General features: G+C 38.4%; 1 protein-coding gene across 2 annotated transcripts in view; it reads left to right on the forward strand.

Moving 5' to 3' along the window:
• The window catches only part of IFT81 (intraflagellar transport 81), an 86,147-nt gene extending 65,176 nt beyond the window's left edge, over positions 1 to 20,971 (forward strand). For both annotated transcript variants that reach the window (XM_063086087.1, XM_063086086.1), the window contains exons 15-19: positions 4,098 to 4,184; positions 5,252 to 5,323; positions 5,410 to 5,495; positions 15,333 to 15,378; positions 20,365 to 20,971. In XM_063086087.1, the coding sequence (XP_062942157.1) occupies positions 4,098 to 4,184; positions 5,252 to 5,323; positions 5,410 to 5,495; positions 15,333 to 15,378; positions 20,365 to 20,547 (474 nt within the window). In that variant the 3' untranslated portion in view covers positions 20,548 to 20,971. The remainder of the gene's footprint in view (positions 1 to 4,097; positions 4,185 to 5,251; positions 5,324 to 5,409; positions 5,496 to 15,332; positions 15,379 to 20,364) is intronic.
• Positions 20,972 to 21,475: the final 504 nt, after the last annotated feature.

The following is a 21,475-nucleotide window of genomic DNA, read 5'->3' on the forward strand; positions in this document are numbered from 1 at the left end:
TTTCCAAGTTTCACTACTATGATCTAGATTTAGTTTTACTTACTCTGGTGGAATTTGTGTTTTGTGTCTTCCATTAATTCTGGAAAAATTCTACATAATACCTTCAAATACTCTCTCCCCCGTTTTTTCTAGTCCGTTTTCCAGCCACTCCTATTAGACATATGTTAGACTTATTTATTCAATTTCCTGTTGCTTAACCTCATTGTCATGTTTTCATCTTCTTTTCTCTCTGTGTTGAATTTTGGGTATTTTCTTCAGCTCTGTTTTCTACTTCATTCTTGTATCTCAAAAGTATCTTATGTTTATTCCATCCACTTAACTTTTAATTTCAATGATTACCTTTTTTTTATTTTTCCCACTGCATCTTTTTCTAATCCTTTGTTTTTAGTTTCTCCTTTATAGTTTCGATTATTTTAAGCATACTTATTTAGTAGGCTTATTTCTAGTAACCGAAGTTCCTTGAGGTATACTTCTGCTGTTGTTTATATCTTCTGATTCTTTCTTCTTATAAATTGATTGTTTCCTTATATGTTTTATACCTTGGGACTGCGTGCTTACTTGGGACTGTGCGCTTACCTTTAACAGGGTTTTGTTTCTTAAATCCTGGCAGTCAGGATGGAGGTTGTATCCCTCCAGAGTGGTTTTGCAGTTGTTCTGCCAGGTGTTTTATAAATTATCACAAGCTTGGAGCTGATTTTTATTTAATGTCTTAGTTTGGGAGTTTCTAGACCATGTAGGTGGGGTAAATTCAAACCCCAAACTTGCCAGAGGACCGGACTCTTTTTTTTTCTATTGCCTCTGCAGCAGCCCAGCTACATACTGATTGATCTGTCCATCAGACTCAAAGACCAAAAAAGGCTTTCATCAACTGGGCTAACTCGTTAGCTCACTTGGGAGACGTGGTGCTGATAACACCAAGGTCAAGGGTTTGGATCCCTGTACTGGCCAGCTGCCAAAAAATAAAAAAAGGTTTTCATCAGCTATAGCATCTTCATTTCATTGAGAGGCCCAGCAGCTGCCTAAGTACACACCTCTGCTGCTCCTTCTCCCATTTAGGGTGTGTATGACTCTCATCCTTGAGAGCCTTGGATGTCTGTAGGTCGCTTTGATACATAAAAGCCACAGCCCCTTTTTCCCAGCAATTTTTTATGCTATACTAGTCACCCCAACCCAGATGCAGCCCCAACAGCAAAGACAACACACACAACATTACTCACCTATGTTAACTCTCCTGTATCCAAAGAAACTGTGCTGTGTGAAACCAGGGTCATTCTCAGGCTGGTGTTTACCCTTTACTTGCAAGTTCCCAGGTTGAAAACAGCTTGGATTTACTCTAGGGTCCTTAGTTCTAATTTCCCACTCAGCAGAGGCTTAAAGCATTTCTTTTGCCCTGCCTGGATGTTTAAATCACTATGATATCAAGACTGACTGCCCCCAACTCCTTTCACCAAGAGTAGCCACAGTGTCATCCTTTGTTTCTGGTCCTGGTAATTCCTCTTACTTACTTACTTGAGAGTTCAGTTCAGCTCTGGATTTCAAAAAAACGTTTTCTCAAGAGAATTCCGGTCAAGATGGTGGAATAGATGTTCCACAGTGTCACTCTCTCCCACAAATCAACCAATTTACAACTATAAAAAAGCAACAACAGCCAAGCTGGGGCCACTAGAGCTCAGGGGAAGAGGAGGAGAGACCTACAGAGTGCTTGAAGGCAGGAGAAGCCATGATAAGAGAAAGAAAAAACCACTCCAAATGTTTCAAATCCCAGCCGCTTCCAGGCTGGAGCTACTGAGCGCACTGAGCAGGAACCGGCAAAAGTTTTAGTTGTGCCCTTTGATGAAGTTGCTTGAAGACGGCAGGGGAGAAGAGGGCCTTGGTGGCTCCCAGGCTAGCAAGACCACTAATAGGGTACCTGTGGACCCACATAGGAGTGAAGAGCCACAACAACTGAAAAAAAGGAGCCACTCAGAGGCCAGTGAGTCATCTCAAGGGACCAGAGCATGGCCCATCTCATGGGAAGTGTTTGGAGCATGGGCAGTGGCTGGGGGAAAACTGGGGCACAGCAGGGACAGCTGATGTGCCCCCCAATCAGCATAACACCACTCAGAGGAGACTGGTCAGGAATATAGAATTGCATGGGGTGCAGACTGATGAAAAGACTCAGGCCCAGACCAGAATTTCTACACCACCCACCCAAGTGCACTGATTTCACTAGACCCAGAAGTACCTATAAAGTCAACCATTAAAACCTGAGCTGCATGAAAAGCCTTCACTAGGGAATGGGCAGCAAAGTAGCAATTTACGTCAATCACAGAGCTCAAGTACTGGTCCCCACAAGAAGTTCCCCCATTTTAGAAGATCCCCAAAGGACAACAAATTAGTTCCAGTGCAGAGTTTAAGTGGTGGGAACAGCAAATGATCCAACACAGAACTGGAAGAAAAAATGAAGTACCCACAACCAGAGACAAAGTTTGATAGTAACTAGTAGAGGTCTCATTTCACCAAAGAACACCTATAACACCTAGAAGAACCGGAAGTCCCCTGGGCTACCAAGACAGAAAGGGGAGAGTGCCTGGGGCCTCAGCCATGTCCCCCAACAACTGCAACCAGTCATGAGAGTGGGAGCCAAGTGCCTCAGCCACACCCTTCTGACACAAGCAACCACCACAGTGATGAACACCGAGCCGCTGCAGGAAGCACTCTGGGCTCTCCCAAGCCAGGGCAGTGGGGGGCCTTGGGCCCTGGCCACATGCCCCCGACACCCACAACCAGCCCAACAATAACCACTGAGCTGCCACGGGAAGGGCCCTGGGCTCTCTTGAGCGGGGGCAGTGGGGGACCTCAGGCCTCCTTAACATGCGCAGCCAGCCCAGTGATGTCCACCAAGCAGCTGCAGGAAGCACCCTGGGCTCTCCTGAGCTGGGGCACTGGGGCCCTGGGCCTAGGCCACACACCCCTGACATCCGCACCCAGTCCGGCAATGACCAAGCCACCATTGGAAGCCCCCCAGTCACCCCTGTATGAATGAGGGGGGTGCCACAGGCCTCAGTCTCACCCATCCTCCTTCCTTCTTCTTCCATCCCATTCCCTTCCCCTTTCCCCTCCCCCCCCACTACTGCTCTGCAACAACATCATAGAATGTAAAATAGTAATATTAATCAAATGAAAAAAAAGACATTTTCTCTAACTTATCAAGCATTTGTAGATACTTATAGCATTTCTAGGTGTTTGTAGCAGAAGATTTTCAGATTATCTCATTCAAAAGATGTCAGAAGAAAGTTTGAAACTATTTACATGGCCTAAACTTAAATTCTGACACCACCTCTTAATAGCAGTATAATCTTTGGCAAGGTGCTTTGCCTCCCTAAACTTCCTCCAATCCTTATATGAGGGAATTAATACCTCCTTCAAAGAGTTGTTGTGAGATTTAGTTATTGTCCAGGGTACAGTTCAAATGCCCTAGCATGGTTTGTGAATGTCTTCTGATCAGACCCCTGCCTAGGTCTTCAGCCTTCTCTCCCACCACTTCTCAGACACACTCCAGCCTAATAAACTACTTATAAGTATGTTCCTTAAGTTTTCTTGTTCTCTCTTGCTTCCAATCCTTTATACATAGTGTTCCTTTTTGAAAACACTCTCTTGCCTTTGTTCACCTTCCCCCTGTTTTTACTAATCCTTCATGTTCAGCTTAGATACCAGTTTCTCCAGGAAGTTGTCCCCACTGATCCCCAAGCCTGGGTTAGATCTGTAAGAGTCCTGTGGGCTCTTATAACACCTTGCATTTGCCCATCATAGCTCTTAGCAGTCTGTTTACTTGTCTGAATGTTACTTGAGGAGAAGAATTTTTGGCTGTTCACTATGGTATCCCCAGCTTCTAACAAAAGAGCCTGGCACACAGCTGAATGCATGGTAGCTATTGTTATTATCAGCACCTTCATCTGTCATAATTCTCAAATGTCTGATTATTTTATAAATAACTCTTAAGTATGCCAAGAAGCTTAGAGTTAAGTTACAAGACTGACAAGGACATGCATTGTTTCAGAGCCGCGTTTTAGGCCTTTGTTTTTCACTTATTCAATCATTTGCCCTTTTCATACTAGGAACTAACCCAGGAATGTGATGAAAAGAAATCCCAGTATGATAGCTGTGCAGCAGGCCTTGAAAGCAATCGGTCCAAATTAGAACAGGTAAGAAGAGAGTTTTTATTTTTAACAATTTAGCACAAAATGCCTGAATACGCACATTTTCACTACACTGATGTCAAAAGATTCCCAAATCTTTAACATTATCTCCTGAACCTGTCTCCTAAGCACCAAAGATCTTTATTTCTTTAAGATTAATGTGTACACACTGAATTTTCCATCTGTATCACTACCACCAACATCCAGTGCCCATCATCTCTTGCCTAGACTCCCAAAGTAAACTTCTGCCTGCTCTCCCGCTTCCACCCTTGCCCTCCTAAAGTTTATTCTCCATAGAGAAACCAAGGAAACCTGTTTAAAATGTAGGTCACCCTCCACTGGCTTCTTGTTGCACTTAAAATAAAATCTAACCTCCAAACTATGGTCTACAAGGCTCCAGCTGCCTCAGTAACTTCATATCAGTGTGCTCTACTTCTCATCCATGGAGCTCCAGCTACACCTCCAGCCTTCTTCCTGAATTTCAAACAAGCCAACTTGTTTTCACCTCTGGGCTTTTGCATATACTCTTTCCTCTGCCTGGGACACTGTGCCTTAACTCTTTGACTAGCTCTCTCCTTCTCCTTCAAGTCTCAGCCTAAATGTTACAGCCTCCTAGAGGTCTTCTGTGATTACCCTACCTTATGTTTCTAACTCTCCTCCCCAACCTGGCCTACCCACTCTTTCTATCACATTCTACTGATATATTTTCTTCATAGCACTTATCCCCATCTGAAACAACCTTCCTTATGTGTTTCCTTGTTTATGCCCGTTTCCTCTCCTCAAATGAGAGAAAGGACCAGTCTGTCTTGTTCACTGCTGTGTCTCCAGCACTTAGGATACTGCTGGATACGTAGTAGGCACTTAATAAATGAATAACAACCTGCAGGATTTAGAGTGATATGGGTAGTCTCTAGAAAAGGTTGCAATCTTTTCTGTTAGAGAATAGACAAGGTTTAAATTGCTGAAGAGTAAATGACTCTGATGGTAGCTCTTTTGTTGTACGTTAAAGTCATCCTCTCTGCATCTGTCTTATTCTTTCAATAATGTTGCCACTTTAAAACTATATGTTGTAGGAAGTTAGAGGACTCCGTGAAGAATGTCTTCAAGAAGAAAGTAGATACCGTTATACAAACTGTATGATTAAGGTAAGACAAACATAAAGTGGGTCAAAAACTTTTCTGTGATTTTTCTGGATCAAAGACTTCCCTAAAACTTAAATCTTTCCATTTAGAACCTAGAAGTTCAGCTTCGTCGTGCTACTGATGAGATGAAGGCATACGTCTCTTCTGATCAGCAAGAAAAAAGAAAGGCAATTAGGCAAGTAATATTGGGTTTTTTTTCTTTTTAATTTATTTATTTATAATTATTATTTTACGTTCTAAGATATTGTTGCAGAGCAGTTGTGGGGGAGGTGGACAGGGGAAAAGGGGTGGAGATAGGGTGGGAGGAGGAGAAAAGAGGTAGGGTGGGGCATGGAGAGGCACACGGAACCCCTCTTGTGGGCAGGGGAGCCCAGAGGGCTTCTGGCAGTGGCCTGGTGGTCGTCACTGGGCTGGATGTGAACATTGGAGGGGCATGGCTGAGGCCCTCGGGGAGGGCCCCCCTCCCCGGCCCTGGCTTGGGAGCCCAGGATGCTTCTGGCAGTGGCCTAGTGGTCATTGCTGGGCTGGATGCTGATGTTGGAGGGGTTTGGCTGAGGCCCTCGGCATCCCCCCTGCCCTGGCTCGGGAGCCTGGGGCACTTCCGCCAGCAGCCTGATGGTCATGGCTGAGCAGGATGCAGATATGGGGGGTGAGGCGTGGCTGAGGCCCTTGGCCCCTCACCATCTGGGCTCAGGGGCCCAGGGCACTTACAGCAGTGGCCTGGTGGTTGTCAGCTGGGCTGGATGTAGACTTTGAGGGGGCATGGCTGAGGCCATCAGTTCCCCAACGCTCAGGCTCGGGGCCCAGGGCACTTACAGAAGCCACCTGGTTGTCACTGCTGGGCTGGCCTTACCCCAACTCCAGCTTGGGAACCTGGGGGACTTCTGGTTTTTTTAGGTTTTATAGGTGTTCTTTGGTGGTTTTAGATCTTTACTGGTTAATATCAGAACTTTGTCTGTGATCTGTGGGTTCTTTGTTTTTTCTTACAGTTCTTTGTTGGATTATTCGCTATTCCCACCACTTAAACTCTGCACTGGAACTAATTTGTTTTCCTTTGGTTACTTCTAAAATGGAAGAACTTCCTGTGGGAACCAGCACTTGAGCCCTGTGGTTGAGCTAAATTGTTGCTTCCTCCCTGGGGAAGGCTTTTTGTGCAGCTCAGGTTTTAATTGTTGACCTTATAAGCACTTCTGGGTCTTGTGAGGTCCAATACACTTGGATTGTATGGAAACTCTGGTCTGGGCCTGAGTCTTTTCAGCAAACTTAACCTCTACAGTTCTATATTCCTGACCAGTCTCCATTGAGTGGTCCTGTGCTTATTGGAGGGCAGATCAGATGTCCATGCTATGCCCCAATGTTCCCCTGGTGGGCCTGTCTCCCCTACCGCACACACTCAAAACACATCCCATGGGGTGGGCCATGTACCGGTCTCTTGTGATGACTCACTGGCGTCTGAGTGGCTCCTTCTTCCAGTTGTCTTTGGCCTCTCCTTTCTATGTGGTTCCGCAGGAACGCTGTTAGTGGTTTTGCTGCCTTGAGGGCCACTAAGACCCTCTTCTTCCCTACAGTATCCAAGCAACTTCATACAAAGGACACAGCAGCGGCTTTTGCCAGCTCTTGCTCTGTGCGCTTACTAGGGGCCAGCCTTGAAGTGGTCAGGGCTTGAAATGGTCAGAACGGCCTTTTCTTTCTGTCATTGTGGCTTCTCCTGCCTTCATGAACTCCGAAGGTCTTTTCTCCTCTTCCCCTGAGCTCTAGTGGCCCCAACTTGGGAGTCATTGCTTTTTTATAGTTGTAAATTGGTTGATTGTGGGAGAGGGTGATGCTGGGTTTATTCCACCATCTTAATCAGAAGTCTTTTGTTTTTATATTAAGTTACTTAATGTTTTCACCTATAGAATTTTTATAAATAAAATAGAATAAACAAATTTAGAGTATTTAAGCAGATACTAAGATACTCTTTAGGAATAAATCTTAACTTCTTCTGTATATTTCAGCCCTGCTAATTAAGTAGGAATACATATAATTTTATTTCTTGCCTGCTTACATTTTTATTGTGGTAAGATATATATAACATAAAATTTGCCCATTTAACCAGTTTTAAGTGCACAATTCAATGGCATGATTACATTCACAGTGTCGCATAACCATAACCACTATATACAAGTGTTTCCAAAACTTTTTTATCACTCCAAACAGAAACTGTTGTAACCATTAAACAATAATTCCCCACCCCGAAATACATATAATTTTATAGTTGCTTTTTTATAAACACTAAGGTTGGTCTCTTTTTAAAGTCCCACAAGTCCTGGACTCTAGTCATCTGCCTGCTAATTGTGTCATGTGATGGCTATATTTTAGCTAGAAACTATGTGATTGCAGTGTGCCAGCCTTCAAAACAAAAAGGGTGTGTAAATACTGCTCAGTCCTTATATGGTGATTTTTTTTTTTATAATCCTAGCTTGTGGCATACTGTAATAAATCAAATCCTGCCTTAAAAAATATACTTATAGTTGAATTGCTAGCTGTGATAAAATGCAGAAATTGAACAAGACAGATTTTCATAGCTCCTCAAAATTTAAATGTTTTGCTTTTACCATTAGTAAGAACTCAAAAAGAATAAGATTTACATTTATTGCAGTTGAGGTTTTGAGTGGCACGTACATTAATGTTACAAAAAGGAATCTAAGAAATAGAGTCTTGCAGAGTCTGAATTTTTTTATATAATGTAGGAATGTAAGTCAGACTGAAAATACCCTATAAGTAGGACAATATTTTTTCTAATACTCTAACATATTAAACTAAAAATGCACTTATTTAGATCTTTCATTGAATGTAAACTTTGCTTATAGAAATGTATATGGTCAATGCTAAGAAATGAGTAAAGTTAATTTTGTTCTTGAAAAATAAAAAGTTTTAGAAATGAAGTTCTGAGAGCTTCTGGTCAAGATGGTGGAATAGACGGTCGCCAGTGTCACTATCTCCCACAAATCAACCAATTTACAACTATAAAAAAGCAACGAAAGCCAAGCCTAGGCTAGTAGATCTCAGGGGAAGAGGAGGAGAGACCTATGGAGTGTATGAAAGCAGGAGAAGCCATGATGAGAGAAAGAAAAAACTGCTCTGACTGTTTCAAGCCCTAGCCATGTCCAAGCTAGAGATGCTGAGTGCACAGAGCAGGAGCTGGCAAAAGCCTCAGCTGTGCCCTTCTGATGAAGTCGCTTGGAGGCATCAGGGAAGAAGAAGGTCTGGTAGCCCATAGGCCAGCAAGACCACTAATAGGGTTCCCGTGGACCCACATAGGAGTGAGGATCCACAACAACTGAAAAAAAGGAGCCACTTAGAAGCCAGTGAGTCATCTCAAGGGATCAGTGCACATCCCATCCCGTGGGAAGTTTTTGCAGCTCTGGCAGTGGGGGAGAACACTGGGACACAGCAAGGACAGCTGATCTGCACCGCAGTCCACAAAGGACCGCTCAGAGGAGACTGTTCAGGAATATAGAATTAAACGGGGTGCAGTTTGATGAAAAGACTCAGGCCCAGAACAGAGTTTCTACACAACCTAGGTTCACCAGATCTCTCAAGAGCTGAAAGTACCTATAAAGTCAACCATTAAAACTTGAGCTGCACAAAAAGCCTTCCCTAGGGAATCAGCAGCAAAGCAGCAATTTACGTCAACCACAGAGCTCAAGTACTGGTCCCCACAGGAAGTCCCCCCATTTTAGAAGTAAGCAAAGGACAACAAATTAGTTCCAACTAGGAGTTTAAATGGTGGGAACAACAAATAACCCAACACAGAACTGAAAGAAAAAAAGTACCAGCAGCCAGAGACAAAGTTTGATAGTAGCTAGAAAAGCTCTCATTTCACCAAAGAACACCTATAACACCTAGAAGAACCAGAAGTCCCCTGGGCTACCAAGCCAGGAGGGTGGAGGGCTGGGGACCTCAGCCATGCCTCCTGACACCTGCAACCAGTCCCAAGAGTGCAGGACGAGGGCCTTGGCCACAGTCCCGTAACACACATAGCCAGCCCGGTGACAACCACTGAGATGCCACAGGAAGTGCCCTGGGCTCTTCCTAGCCAGGGTGGTAGGGGGCGTCGGGCCTCGGCCACACCCGCCTGACACATGTAGCCAGCCCAGTGACAACCACCAACCACTGAACCGCTGCAGGATGCACCCCGGGCTCTCCCTAACTGGGATGGTGGGGGACCTCAGGCCTTCGTCACACCCTCCTGACACGTGCAGCCATCCCAGTGACAACCACCAAGCCTCAACAAGAAGGGCCCCTGGTTCCCAAGCTGGGATGGTGGAGGGCGAGGGCTTTTGCCACACCCTCCTGACATCTGCACCCAGCCCGGCAATGACCAAGCCACTGCTGGAAGCCCCCTGGTCTCCCCTGTTGGAATGAGAGGGGTGCCAAAGGCCTCAATCCTGCCACTCCTCCTTTCTTCTTCTTCCATCCCCTTTCCTTCCCCTTTCCCTTCTCACCCTCCCTCCCTACTGCTGCGCAACAGCATCCTAGAATGTAAAAAATAAAAATACAATTACATTTTCTTTAAAAAAAAAAAGGAAGAAAGAAATTAAGTTCCATTTCTTTCAAAGTTATCAAAATAAGGGCTGGCTTGTTAGCTCTGTTGGTTAGAGTACAGCCTTACAGTATCAAGGTCACAGTTCAGATCCTCATATCTGCCAGCTACCAAAAACAAGCAAACAAAAAAACTCAGAGTTATCAATATAAATAATAAAGAAGGAAATAATTACTCCTGAACTAACTATTGATTTTTGATCAGTTTTCTAGCCACTTGTTCTTCATTATTTTAAAAATCATTATAAACCTCTATCATTCCATAGTTTTCCTGTAGAAAAATATTGTGCCATGACTATAGGAGTACGTGATAAGAATATTATGAATAAAATGGAGTTGATTACATTCTAAACTCACTAATACGTGTTTAAAATATTATTTTTTTTATTTTTTCTTCGGAGACTGGCCAGTAAGGGGATCTGAATCGTTGACCTTGGTGTTACAACACTGCTCTCTAACCAACTGAGGAAACTGGCCAGCCCAAAAATATTATTATGGACATAATATTTTTATCATTAATCCCTTTCCAACTTTTACTGTACTTTCTAGTAAGCCCAAAGGTATAAGAGATTAGCTTGGGCTGGCTGGTTAGCTTCCTTGGGAGAGCATGGTGCTGATAACACCATATTAGCCAGCTGCCAAAAAAAAAAAGAGATTACCTTGGTTTTGAAAGATTGTCTGAAAATTTTAATTTTGGGCCGAGCCCGTGGCGCACTTGGTAGAGTGCGGCGCTAGGAGCGCTGCGACGCTCCCGCCGCGGGTTCAGATCCTATATAGGAATGGCCGGTGCACTCACTGGCTGAGTGCCAGTCACGAAAAAGACAAAAAAAAAAAAAGAAAAAGAAAATTTTAATTTTATGTAAAGAGACGCCATGTTTTAGTTCAGAGTACTGGCTGGAGAAGGACTCGTAAAACTTTGTTCTAACCTGTTTTTTCTAGTTCCTAGTTGTATGACCTTTGTCAGGTTATTTCCTCATCTGTAAAATAAGGAGAACATATATAGAGAGAATTACGTTAAATGTAATGTATGAAAAGCTGGCTCAGTTGGTTAGAGCTTGGTCTGATAACACCAAAGTCTGATGCCTGTACCAGCCAGCAAAAAAAAAAAAAATACACATATACACACAATATGCAGCAGTGCTTTGTAAATTATATAACATGAGTTTCTGGAAGGCAAAGGCCCTTTCTGTCCTGTTTTCCCCTTGAAACCCCAGGCCATACTTGGCACATAATAGGTGCTGCATAATTATTTATTGAATAAATCCGTTGAATAAATAAAAATTGGCTTTTAGCATATATAATATACTGAGCCTATTGGTTTCTTGAGAAATTTTTATATAAATGGAAATTCTAAAAATTTGAACACCTCTCAGGCCTAGGGTAATAAATGAGTTGTTTAAAGATATCTGACCTATAACCATACATTCTTCTTGAGTAAAAATCATTTACATCCTCCTAGATGTTTTTCGTTGGAGAATTAGAGAGGCATGCAGTTTGACTTAGTCTCATTAATTTTAAAGACAAAATGAAGGTTCATCAGGATTGTATTTATTTTCCTTCACTCTCATTCCTGTGCACAGATTCAACCTTTACTTCAGCTCTATAAGGAATTCCAGTACTTTGGATTGCCCTTCTCTCTACTCTAATCACTTTTACCCCCCTTTTTGAATAAATGCATAATCTTCCTTCACTTCAGAAGTAAAGGAAGATTTTCTCTTTTTGTGGTTTATGATTTGTAGGATTCCCAGTTTTGTATTATTAATTTATTAAATACTACAATGTAACTTTATGCAGAAAAACAAAAACACAATCTATTTCCATTTAAATATAAGATCTAAAATCTCTCATCTTCTTTGTTGTTCGTTCCTTCATACTCATCCTTCAGTCTTTGCCTTTAACATGTCAGCCACATTAAATCTCACTTTTTGTCTTGTTTGGTATTAAAATATAGGCATATCTTGTTTTATTGCACTTTACTTTATGTGCTTCATGGAAATGTTTTTTTAAAAATTGAAGGTTTGTGACAACCCTGCATCTAGCAAGTTTATTGGTGCCATTTTTCCAACAGCATGTGCTGACTTCGTGTTTCTCTGTCACATTTTGGTCATTCTCACAATATTTCACACTTTTTCATTATTGTTATATCTGTTGTAGTGATCTGTGATCAGTATATTTCAGGTGTTTTGGGATGCCACAAACTGTACCCATATAAGATGGCAAACTTAATCGATAATTGTTTTATGTGTTGTTACTGCTCCACTGGCTTACCATTCCTCCATCTCTCTCCCTCTCCTCAGGCCTCCTTATTCCCTGAGTCACAATATTGAAATTAGGCCAATTAATAATCCTACAATGACCTCTTAGTGTTCAAGTGAAAGGAAGAGCTTCACGTCTGTCACTTTAAATCAAAAGCTAGTAATGTTTAAGCTTAGGCAGGAAGGCATGTTGAAAGCCAACATAGACAAAAAGCTAGGCCACTTGCACCACATAGTTAGCCAAGTTGTCAATGCAAAGTAAAAGTTCTTGAAGGAAATTAAAAGTACTTTTTAGTGCACGTGGATGATAAGAAAGCGAAACAGCCTTATTGCTGATATGGCGAAAGTTTAGTGGTCTGGATAGAAGATCAAACCAGTCACAACATTCTCTTAAACCAAAGCTTAATCCAGAGCAAGGCCCTAACCCTCTTCAATTCTATGAAGGCTGAGAGAGGTGAAGAAGCTGCAGAAGAAAAGTTTGAAGCTAGCAGAAGTTGGTTCATGAGGCTTAAGGACAAAAGTAGTCTCCATAACATAAAAGTGCAAGATAAAGCAGCAACTGCTCAGATAGAAGCTGCAACAAGTTATCCAGAAGATCTAGCTAAGATAATTGATGAAGGTGGCTACACTAAACAACAGATTTTCAGTGTAGACAAAACAGCCATCTACTGGAAGAAGATGCTGCCATCTAGGATTTTCATAGCTAGAGAGAAGTCAATACCTAGCTTCAAAGCTTCAAAGGACAAGCTGACTGTCTTGTGGGGGCTAATGCAGCTGGTGACTGTAAATTGAAGCCAGTCATTCTTTACCATTTTGAAAATCCTAGGGCCCTTAAGAATTTTGCTAGATCTATTCTGCCTGTGCTCTATAAATGGATCATTGAAGCCTGGATGACGGCACATTTGTTTACATCATGGTTTACGGAATATTTTAAGCCCATTGTTGAGACCTGGGGCTCACAAAAAAAGATTCCTTTCAAAATAATACTGCTCATTGACAATGCATCTGGTCACCCAAGAGCTCTGATGGAGATGTACAAGGAGATTAATGTTGTTTTCTTGCCTGCTAACACAACATCCATTCTGCAGCCCATGGATCAAGGAATAATTTCTACTTTCAAGTCTTATTATTTGGGGAATACATTTTGTGAGGCTATAGCTGCGATAAATAGTGACGCCTCTGATGGATCTGGGTAAAGTAAATTGAAAACCTTCAGGAATGGATTCACCATTCTAGATGCCATTGAGAACATTTGTGATTCATGGGAGGAAGTCAAAATGTCAACATTAACAGGAGTTTGAAAGAAATTGATTCCAACCCTCATGAATGACATTGAGGAGTTCAAGACTTCAGTGGAGGAAGTAAGAGCAGATGTGGTGGAAACAGCAAGAGAACTAGTATTAGAAGTGGAGCCCAAAGATGTGACTGAATTGCTATGATCTAACAGATGAGGAGTTGCTTATTATGGGTGAGCAAAGAAAGTGGTTTCTTGAGATGGAATCTACTCCTGGTGAAGAAGCTGTGAATATTATTGAAATACACCAAAGGATTCAGAATATTACATAAACTTAGTTGATAAAGCAACTTCAGGGTTTGAGAGGATGGACTCCAATTTTGAAAGAAGTTCTCTGGTGAGTAAAATGCTATCAATCAGCATTGCATGCTCCAGAGAAGTATTTCATGAAAGGAAGCATCGATGGATGCGGCAAACTTCATTGTTGTCTTGTTTTAAGAAATTGCCACAGTTATGACAACCTTCAGGAACCACCAACCTGATCAATCAGCAGCTATCAAAAATATCACAATTCTTGGGCCGAGCCCGTGGCGCACTCAGGAGAGTGTGGCGCTGGGAGCGCAGCGACGCTCCGCGGTATAGGACTGGCCGGTGCACTCACTGGCTGAGTGCCGGTCACAAAAAAGACCAAAAAAAAAAAAAAAAAAATCACAATTCTTTGAAAGCTCAGATGATCATTAGCATTTTTTAGCAATAAAGTATTTTTAAATTAAGGAATGTACAATTTTTTTAGACATAACGCTGTTGTACAACTTAATAGACTCTAGTATAGTGTAGATATAACTTTTATATGCACTGCGAAAGCAAAAAATTTGTGTGACTTGCTTTAATGTGATATTCATTTAATTGTGGTAGTATGGAACTGTATTCACAATATCTCTGAGGTATGCCTGTAAAATTATACTTTTGTTTAAAACTAAAATACAATGTTATTTGTGTTTTTATTTTTACATTAAATTTTTTTGTGTTTTTTAGCTTTCAAAAGAAATACTTGTAAAAACATAAAATAATCATTATGAAGTAGTGTGCACAGAAAATGAATGCTGTTCACATTGCTATGCCTCAGAAATGTCTACTTTTAATACTTTGGTGTACATTACACCGTATTCTTTTCCCATGCATTTGCTAATATGTCTGTATATGTACTTGTACAGTATGTGTGTGTGTGTGTTATTAAATGCATGGGAAATTTTTATATGTGAATGTGTGTACAAAAATAAGATTAAACTATATGTACAGTTTTTCTCTTAATAATTTATCTAGAATTATTTCCACAGAATTCTGTACTCATAGATCTACCTCATTCTTTTTTACAACTCTATATTATTCCTTTGAATGGATATACTATAATTTACTTAAATATTTTCCTATCTATAGACATTTAGTTTGTTTGCACATTTTCACTATAATAAGCATTGGTGTATTTGCTTTTATGTTTACTAAGTTACAGAAGTTTTTCTATAGGATTAGTTCCTAGAACTGGAATTGCAGGGTAAGATGCTCTTTAATGTTTATTTAATATGTGTATCTTTTCTCCTTTCTGCAAACCTCTTCAAAACAGTATAATTTAAGCAAATGTGTTGCCATTGTTTTAAAGGTAGATTAACCACAAATAGTATTTAACATTTTAATTCTCTTAGCATAATTTCCTATATAATGTTTTGTCACCTTTTTTTTTTTCTTAAATTACTATTTATTAGAAGAACTGACTAAAGATTGGAAAAGACAAAGTATTTGATAATGGGTTTCATTCTGACTCCACTACCCTAAATTATATTGCCTAATATTTTTAGATAGATATGTTAATTTATAATTTAGTTGTATTATCAAATCAGTTGAAATAAATTGGAACTAAATCATTATGTTGACTCCCTAGGGAACAGTATACTAAAAATATTGCTGAACAAGAAAATCTTGGAAAGGTAAGAATTATTATTTATTTTTTTTAATGTGTCTAACTAATGCAGGTTTTCAGTACCTGGTTATGACATTGTCATTCTTTTTAAAAGGCTATAGTATAGTTTGTGAGGGGAAATTATTAGTTCTTTTCAAAGATGAAGGCCCATCCTTGGGAATTTAGTTTTATAGAAGTGAAGTCGTAGTGGATTTTTGAAAGAAAAAAAATCATCTAGCTTTAAATAACAAAGAGTTCATGATACTTTTCTGAAGTACAGTTTTCAGATTTTTCTCAGGTATGAGATGTGCATAAATTTATTCATTTGTTGTATTTAATAAACACAAAGCTCCTACTATGATCCAGGTACTGCTCTAAGCCCTTTACAACATTGCTTCATTTAATACAAATAATGGAAAATCCTTACTTGAGATATTCAGCTCCCTGCCAGAGTTATAGGGACTACTGCAATAGAAGAGTCTTACTTTCTCAGTTCTCTGAGCCACACCTAGTACAAGACGTGGTAGATAATAAGGGCTTTTAAGGTCAGGACTTAAATGACCAACCAATCGGGTTATACTAATTGACTTCATAAAGCAACACATTTTGATAGTCATTTTAAAGTCACCAGCTCTGTCATTTTTAGGGGAAATAAAGACCTATATTTATCAATAGTTCTGAGGAAAGATGCCCAGTCATCAAGTAGCCTAGCTGCAGTCCTAGGCTTGTGGTTCTGGACAAGCCCTTTAACTACTTTAGAGTTCATTTCCTTGTATTTAAACTGAAATAGGTAGATAAGAAATGTAAAAATTAAATTATCTAGATGAGTTCTAAGATCATCTTCAGTGATTTTAAGCCTATGTTGAGAAGTGAAGGCTAACTATGCTTCACTACACACCATCTTTTCTGTTTATTTAGTTTCACCATTGAAAATTGAGTTTTATTATCAGGTTTTCTAATGGGAATGTCAAGTTTGTAGCAACATAGGTAGGGATAGTTTAGCTGCAATTTTTCTTTTAAAATATTGAGTATCTATGAATGGCTCATTTCACTGTTCAAATATTCTGCAACATGGAAGTGATTTTATATATACATTTAAGCTTGTCCATCCTTAAAGTACAAGAGAAAAAATATGGCTTTGTTTCTGTCTTAATGAATTTATACAATTTAGCTATTGGTCTGACTCAGTAAATTGATGATAGCAAAACTATTCATTCCTATTTACATTTTCTGGTTTGAATCATCATTAAATGCATACATGTATCTATGCTTTTACAAAAAAGCTGAATTAGCTCCTAGAAACCTATAAGTAATGTTCTGATGTTGAACTTCAGAAAAACAAATGGTGTAGAAAACAATGGAGTAATTGCTAAATAGAATAGATATTTCTCCACTTAAAAAAAAAAAAGAAAAGAAAAAAACTTTATCATGGAAAATTTCAAAGTTATCCATCATCCAACTTCAGTGAAATCTTGTGGCCAATCTTGTTTTATCTATAGTCCCACCCTTACCAAAATAATTTTTTTAAGAATATCTCAGACATCTTATTACTTCATCTGGTTATATTTTAGTATGTATCAAAAAGGCTCTTTTTGAACATAACCACAATACTATTGTCATACCTAAAATAATTTTAAAATAATTGCATAATATCCAATACCTAGTCAATGTTCAAACTTCACCAATTGTCTCATAATTTTTAATGGTTTATTTGTTTAAATCAGGATCCTCATAAGAGTTTATACATTGCTGTTAGTTGACAGATCTCTTAAGTCTCTTTTTCTCTAGATTACTCCTCCATCTTTTTTCCTTACAATTCATTTGTTGAAAGAAAAAAAACCTGATGGGTTTCCAGCATTCTGAACTGTGCTAATGGCATCCCTGTAGTGTAAATTAGAATGTTGTTCTGTCCCCAGTATATCCTGTGAATTGGTAGGGCCTTGATTAAATATATTTTGATATTTGGCAAGAATACTTTATAGATGGTGGTATGTGCCTCTGTCAGGAGGCTTTCTTTTTTGCAATGTAGGCAGCCAATGATAATCATTTCCTAGATCCGTAATTCAGTAGAGGTTGCAAATTGGTGACATTCTAATTATGTTGTTCTTTCTTCATTTATTGGTTGGAATAATTCTATAAAGAGCAGTTTCTCATTATCAGCTATTTAGTTACCCTGAGGTACACAGTTCATTTAAGAAAGGCAGAATAACTACTTGATTTACTGTTTTTTAAAATGATGTGTTGGTTCCTTATCATTCTTCAAAAGTGTCTTTATGAGTCCTGGATTGAACATACTTGATATGTTTCTATTTATTGCAATTATTATTCCTATCAGTGCTCAGATTGTTCCATCTTTGGTCAGTGGAAACCTTTTGAAGTCAGCTCCTAAATCCTTTTGAAACAACCCTACTAGACTTTGATGGCTTCTTTATTCTTTGGTGTGACAAAATGTTCCAGCTACCTTACCTGTCCCAAACCTGGAACCAGCCATTTCTCTTAAAATTTGTTTATCTGTTCTTTCTTTGTGATTTGTGAATAACTGGCCATTATGTTAATGAAAATAAGTTTAAAAAGTAAAAGGAAACCTTCTCAAAGCTGATTCCTCCATTTATCAGAGAAGTTGTGAATTCTGTGTGCCTTGTTCTATTTATGTGATGGCATATCATGCTCAAAAGGAAAAAATAAATAATTTTCATGTTTGAAAACGTGTATTTGAATCAAGTTGAAAACATTCATTTGTACAGTATTTTAACTAGAGATTTTTGGGTTTATAGGATTTAGTATGATTGTCAATAATTGACTTTCATCCCAAAATTTCATGTTTAAGTAATGTGCTTTCTTACATGAAAACTTTCCTCTGTTTGTTTTGTTTTCTAAAGTATCTAGATGGATGCTGTGAGTACAGAAATATTTATCAAACCTTGAATCCTTTCAAAGACTTAATTGCTAATTTTGATTAAAAATTATTCTTTCCTCTTTCCAATGTAATGTTTTACTGCAGGATCTTTGGGAAAGGCTATAGCAGCAGTCTGACATCAAGCACATTTGGGCAAAAGAGCCAGTGACTAACTCATTCTGCAATTGTTGGGCTGTATAATTTCAGAAACAAAGCTCTTTGATCCTCTTACTTCTATGGTAGATCTAAATTTTCAAGGCAAACACAGAACAAACCTTGCCTTTCAAAGGAATGATAGTCTAACCCCTCCAAACCAACATAGACTAGACATCCACAGACCTCCTCAGGCCAACTGAGTTTTTCCCTTACTATATCACCTTCTGCTTTAAAGAACAATGAAATCTGTGATAAGTATGAATATTTTTTGTACATTACAACTATAAACAAAATAAGTCTGTATTGAATTTCAATGAAGTTTAAAATAAATTATGTACTAAAGTCAGTTTGTATTCATATAGTTAAAGGTTTCAAACAGACAAAAAAACACATTTGGTTATGAAGCAAATTAAGCTTAGTATTTTTGACATAGACATTGCCCACATCCTGTCTTTGATTCTTTAACATTTATATATTGTTAGGATTGTTGACAAGGAAATTATTCCAATAATATAAGAAAAGTTACAGTTTAAGTAGTGCCTTAATTTAAAATCATGCTTAGACCTATTAAAATTCTTGGTCTGCCTTCTTAGCCTTTCTAAATACTTTTGTTTTAGTTTATGAGGATAAAAATGTTTGTGGTAAGGCATGTTATTTGTAACATAAACTTAAATAGATGTATTTATATGCTAGATATGTATCAAAATTTGCTCATTATATTTGTTATATTTTTTAAATGCTGTTTTGTTTTCTGTTGATGTTGCTATTAACTTTGCTTTTATTATCCATAGGTGGGGTGGGCAGTATTTAATAAGTGATTTGAATCTGGTCCTCAGCTTAGTTTATCCTTTTATTTAGGCGAGTACCAACTACCACCATTCTTACTTGTGTCCTTAGATCAAATAGTAGGTCAGCCATATACTAATAGAGGAAATGAGGATGTTCCTATGTAATCTGCTTCTGTGTCTTTGCTTGTTTTTCTGTCCCTCCTGGTGATTTTCTCATGCTCAGTGTCAGCGTGGGTATTTCTGTCACACTTATATGTGTACTCTCATCTTCTCTCTGTATCCCTTTTCTTCCTTCCTTCCATCCATCCTTCCTTTCTTTCTCTCTCTCTCTTTCTCTCTTTCTTTCTATTGTGTTTCTCATTGTCTCTGACTTTGTGCCTGCCCTTCCTAAATTTGTCATGATATAGGACCAAGTATATTTTTTCAGTTTATTGACAATGTTTTTATTCATGTTTATAATTTTAGTGTCTAAGGCTAAAACAGTTTTGGCAGAAGGAACCATCTAAACTGTTAATAACAAAAACAGTTCTGATAAGGATTTGGGGCTATTTAACAGTGTACATTTTTTAAATCATTGGGCCTTCTCCCTGAGGAATATAAGCATATGATTTGATCCGTTTGGACATATATAGAGCATACACTGTTTCAGTATAGAATACGGTATTTAATAATAATAATATACAGAGCACATGATAGTTTATCAACTATTTATGTATCTGTTCTGCCATGTGAAAAAAAATAATCTTATAGAGCGGTTACTTTTATTGTCTCCTATTATTAACCTTCATTGACAATTGAGAAAACTAAGGTCCAGAGAAATTAGGTGCCTTGCTTACAGCTAGTGACTAGCCAAGATTGAAACTCGTCTTCTGACTTCCAAAATATTCATTCTTTTTTCTACATTGTGATACTGTTCCACTTTCCTGATTCCCTTTATGTATTTCCCTTCCTTCCTTTCATATTTTTCTGTTCTTTTTAACATCAGGTTGTCCTACATCTACAGTAAATTTAATTAACTTTTATGATCTGGAGTTTTGATATATCATAATAGAACCTGGTTTAGTTAACTGTTACTCATCAGATGTACAAAATGTACCATATTCCTCAGACCATAGAAATAGAAGTAAATCCCTGTAACTGAGATTTAATTATTCTTGATTTTTTTTTATGACAGAAACTCCGGGAAAAACAAAAAGCTGTACGAGAAAGTCATGGTCCAAATATGAAACAAGCAAAAATGTGGCACGATTTTGAACAACTGATGGAATGTAAGAAACAGTGCTTTCTGAAACAACAAAGCCAAACTTCCATTGGTCAGGTAATTCAGGAGGGAGGAGAGGACCGGCTGATTCTCTGAATTTATGTATCATTGTTTGGGGTTTTAATTGGTACTACTAGCTGTAAGTATAATCCCTTTATGTATTTCTTTTCTTTAAAGTGATTTGTGCAACATTCTACTTTCAGATTAGCTATTCTTTATTAAGTTTTCTTGGAAAATAATGTTAAGGTACATTTAAGTTTTAAAGTTTTTTAATAAGAAAAAGATGCTTTTATCATTTTGCTTAGTTTAAACATCAGTGGTGTCTTCTGAGTTTTATGAGACAGGAGACTAAGTTTACGATCAAAAAAATGTAAACATATGTCATTAAAAAACATAGTTTTAAAAAAATATAATAACCTGATGGCTTAATGTTTTTCTTAATCTTTTTTTAACTTTAGAGGGATCTTTTAGGAACTAATATCTCTTGTTTTGAAGAAACATTTATCTGAAGTTCAGCAAATCCTACAGTTTCACTTCAGTTTCTTTTTCTTCTGTAAAGTGCAAGAATATTTAATATTTTGAATAACATGTTTGTTCTATTTGTATAATTTAAAGACAAATAAAACTTAGTGCATATATCGTGGCTATTTATTTAAAAATTGCATTGTTATCTTGTGTCATATTTATTCTTTTTAAGTAAGTATTCACATTCTGGTGTATTAAGTTGAGGGATTATTACTCATTTTTACCAAAAATCTATTATAGATTTAATAACATAATCTGATAGTATTAGGGACTATTTTTTTAAATATAAAAAATTGTCATAGAGTATAAATGCTATCATGTGCTTAAAAGTTTTTACAAGATTCCAGCTGAAATTTAAGACTTAAAAGAGATTCCAGTCTCTGCTTCATCTGGATAAGGTACTTGAAAGTTTCTTTGGTTTTCCCTAAAGGAAGATAAATTTATATGCCGTGCTTCACTTCATTTAAGTTTCAGTATATTTTTCAAGATATCATGCCTT

Source organism: Cynocephalus volans, chromosome 2, assembly GCF_027409185.1.
Source record: "Cynocephalus volans isolate mCynVol1 chromosome 2, mCynVol1.pri, whole genome shotgun sequence".
Taxonomy (NCBI): domain Eukaryota; kingdom Metazoa; phylum Chordata; class Mammalia; order Dermoptera; family Cynocephalidae; genus Cynocephalus; species Cynocephalus volans.